At 41.3% G+C, this 1,038-nt stretch overlaps 1 protein-coding gene across 1 annotated transcript in view; it reads left to right on the top strand.

Moving 5' to 3' along the window:
* TMEM260 (transmembrane protein 260) overlaps nt 1–1,038 on the top strand; it is a gene marked incomplete at its 5' end in the record, with an annotated part of 34,615 nt that overhangs the window by 26,700 nt on the left and 6,877 nt on the right. Inside the window, one exon of the mRNA XM_029284597.1 lies at nt 490–638. Within this exon, the coding sequence (XP_029140430.1) occupies nt 490–638 (149 nt within the window). The remainder of the gene's footprint in view (nt 1–489; nt 639–1,038) is intronic.

Below are 1,038 nucleotides of genomic sequence, written 5' to 3'. Positions count from 1 at the left end.
TACAGGAAAGAATTTGTTCTCTGTGTGTGTTTATGTGTGTGTTGGTGTGTGCATCCGTGGGTCTAGAGCAGGGGTAGGCAACCTTGGCTCTTTTATGACTCGTGGACTTCAACTCCCAGAATTCCTGAGCCAGCATGGCTCAGCATGGAAACCTCTCCATTTCTCCTCAGCATGGCTGGCTCAGGAATTCTGGGAGTTGAAGTCCACGAGTCATAAAAGAGCCAAGATTGCCTACCCTTGCTCTAGAGCAGTGTTTCTCAACCTTGACAATTTTAAGGCATGTGGACTTCAATTCCCAGAATTCCACAGCCAGCAATGCTGGCTGTGGAATTCTGGGAGTTGAAGTCCACATGCCTTAAAATTGTCAAGGTTGAGAAACACTGCTCTAGAGAGAGCAAGGGAGAGCAGGCGTATGTGTGCTGGCTGAGGAATGGTAGAAAGAGTGGTATGTAAATATTTTAAATACATACAATTTCTCCCGTGTGCTAGATGATGACTTACCATTGGTATTTGCCAAAGCTGGCTAAACATTTACCTGGTGTCACCTTTCCTGGAGACCACTGGAATCCTGTAGAAGGGCCATTACCTGACGGAACAACCACATTCAACCTTCATCACTTCCTCAAAGTAAATAGACAGTAAGCATTTCTTTTCACCTACTAGCATACAGACACACGTGCACGCCTGGCTAAATACATACCTGTCTTCTTATTCCCTGCCATGTTAAACAGTGTTATACAATGTGCATAAAAAGGAGTAAATGATGTAAAGTCAAGGGTTTGAAAGAGTTGAGATAAAATAAAAGGAAACATAGCTAGCCTTAATTTATGTTTACTCTCACTTCTGTATAACAGTGAGGGCCATTTTTACATGTAGCCATAGATGGCCATTTTCACTTCTTCACAATAGAATAGAATACACACTATCATCTTTTGTTTCAGTATTTGCATTTAAATGCTTAAACATTCATCCATTCTACCAAGGTATACAAATTCATCTACTTGCTTGTTTATTACCATGTGTGCATAATTTGCAGTA

This window comes from Protobothrops mucrosquamatus, unplaced genomic scaffold (genome assembly GCF_001527695.2).
Source record: "Protobothrops mucrosquamatus isolate PMUCROS unplaced genomic scaffold, P.Mucros_1.0 scaffold_139, whole genome shotgun sequence".
NCBI lineage: Eukaryota > Metazoa > Chordata > Lepidosauria > Squamata > Viperidae > Protobothrops > Protobothrops mucrosquamatus.
The sequence above is the reverse complement of the archived record's forward strand: the minus strand, read 5'-3'. Positions and strand labels throughout refer to the sequence as shown.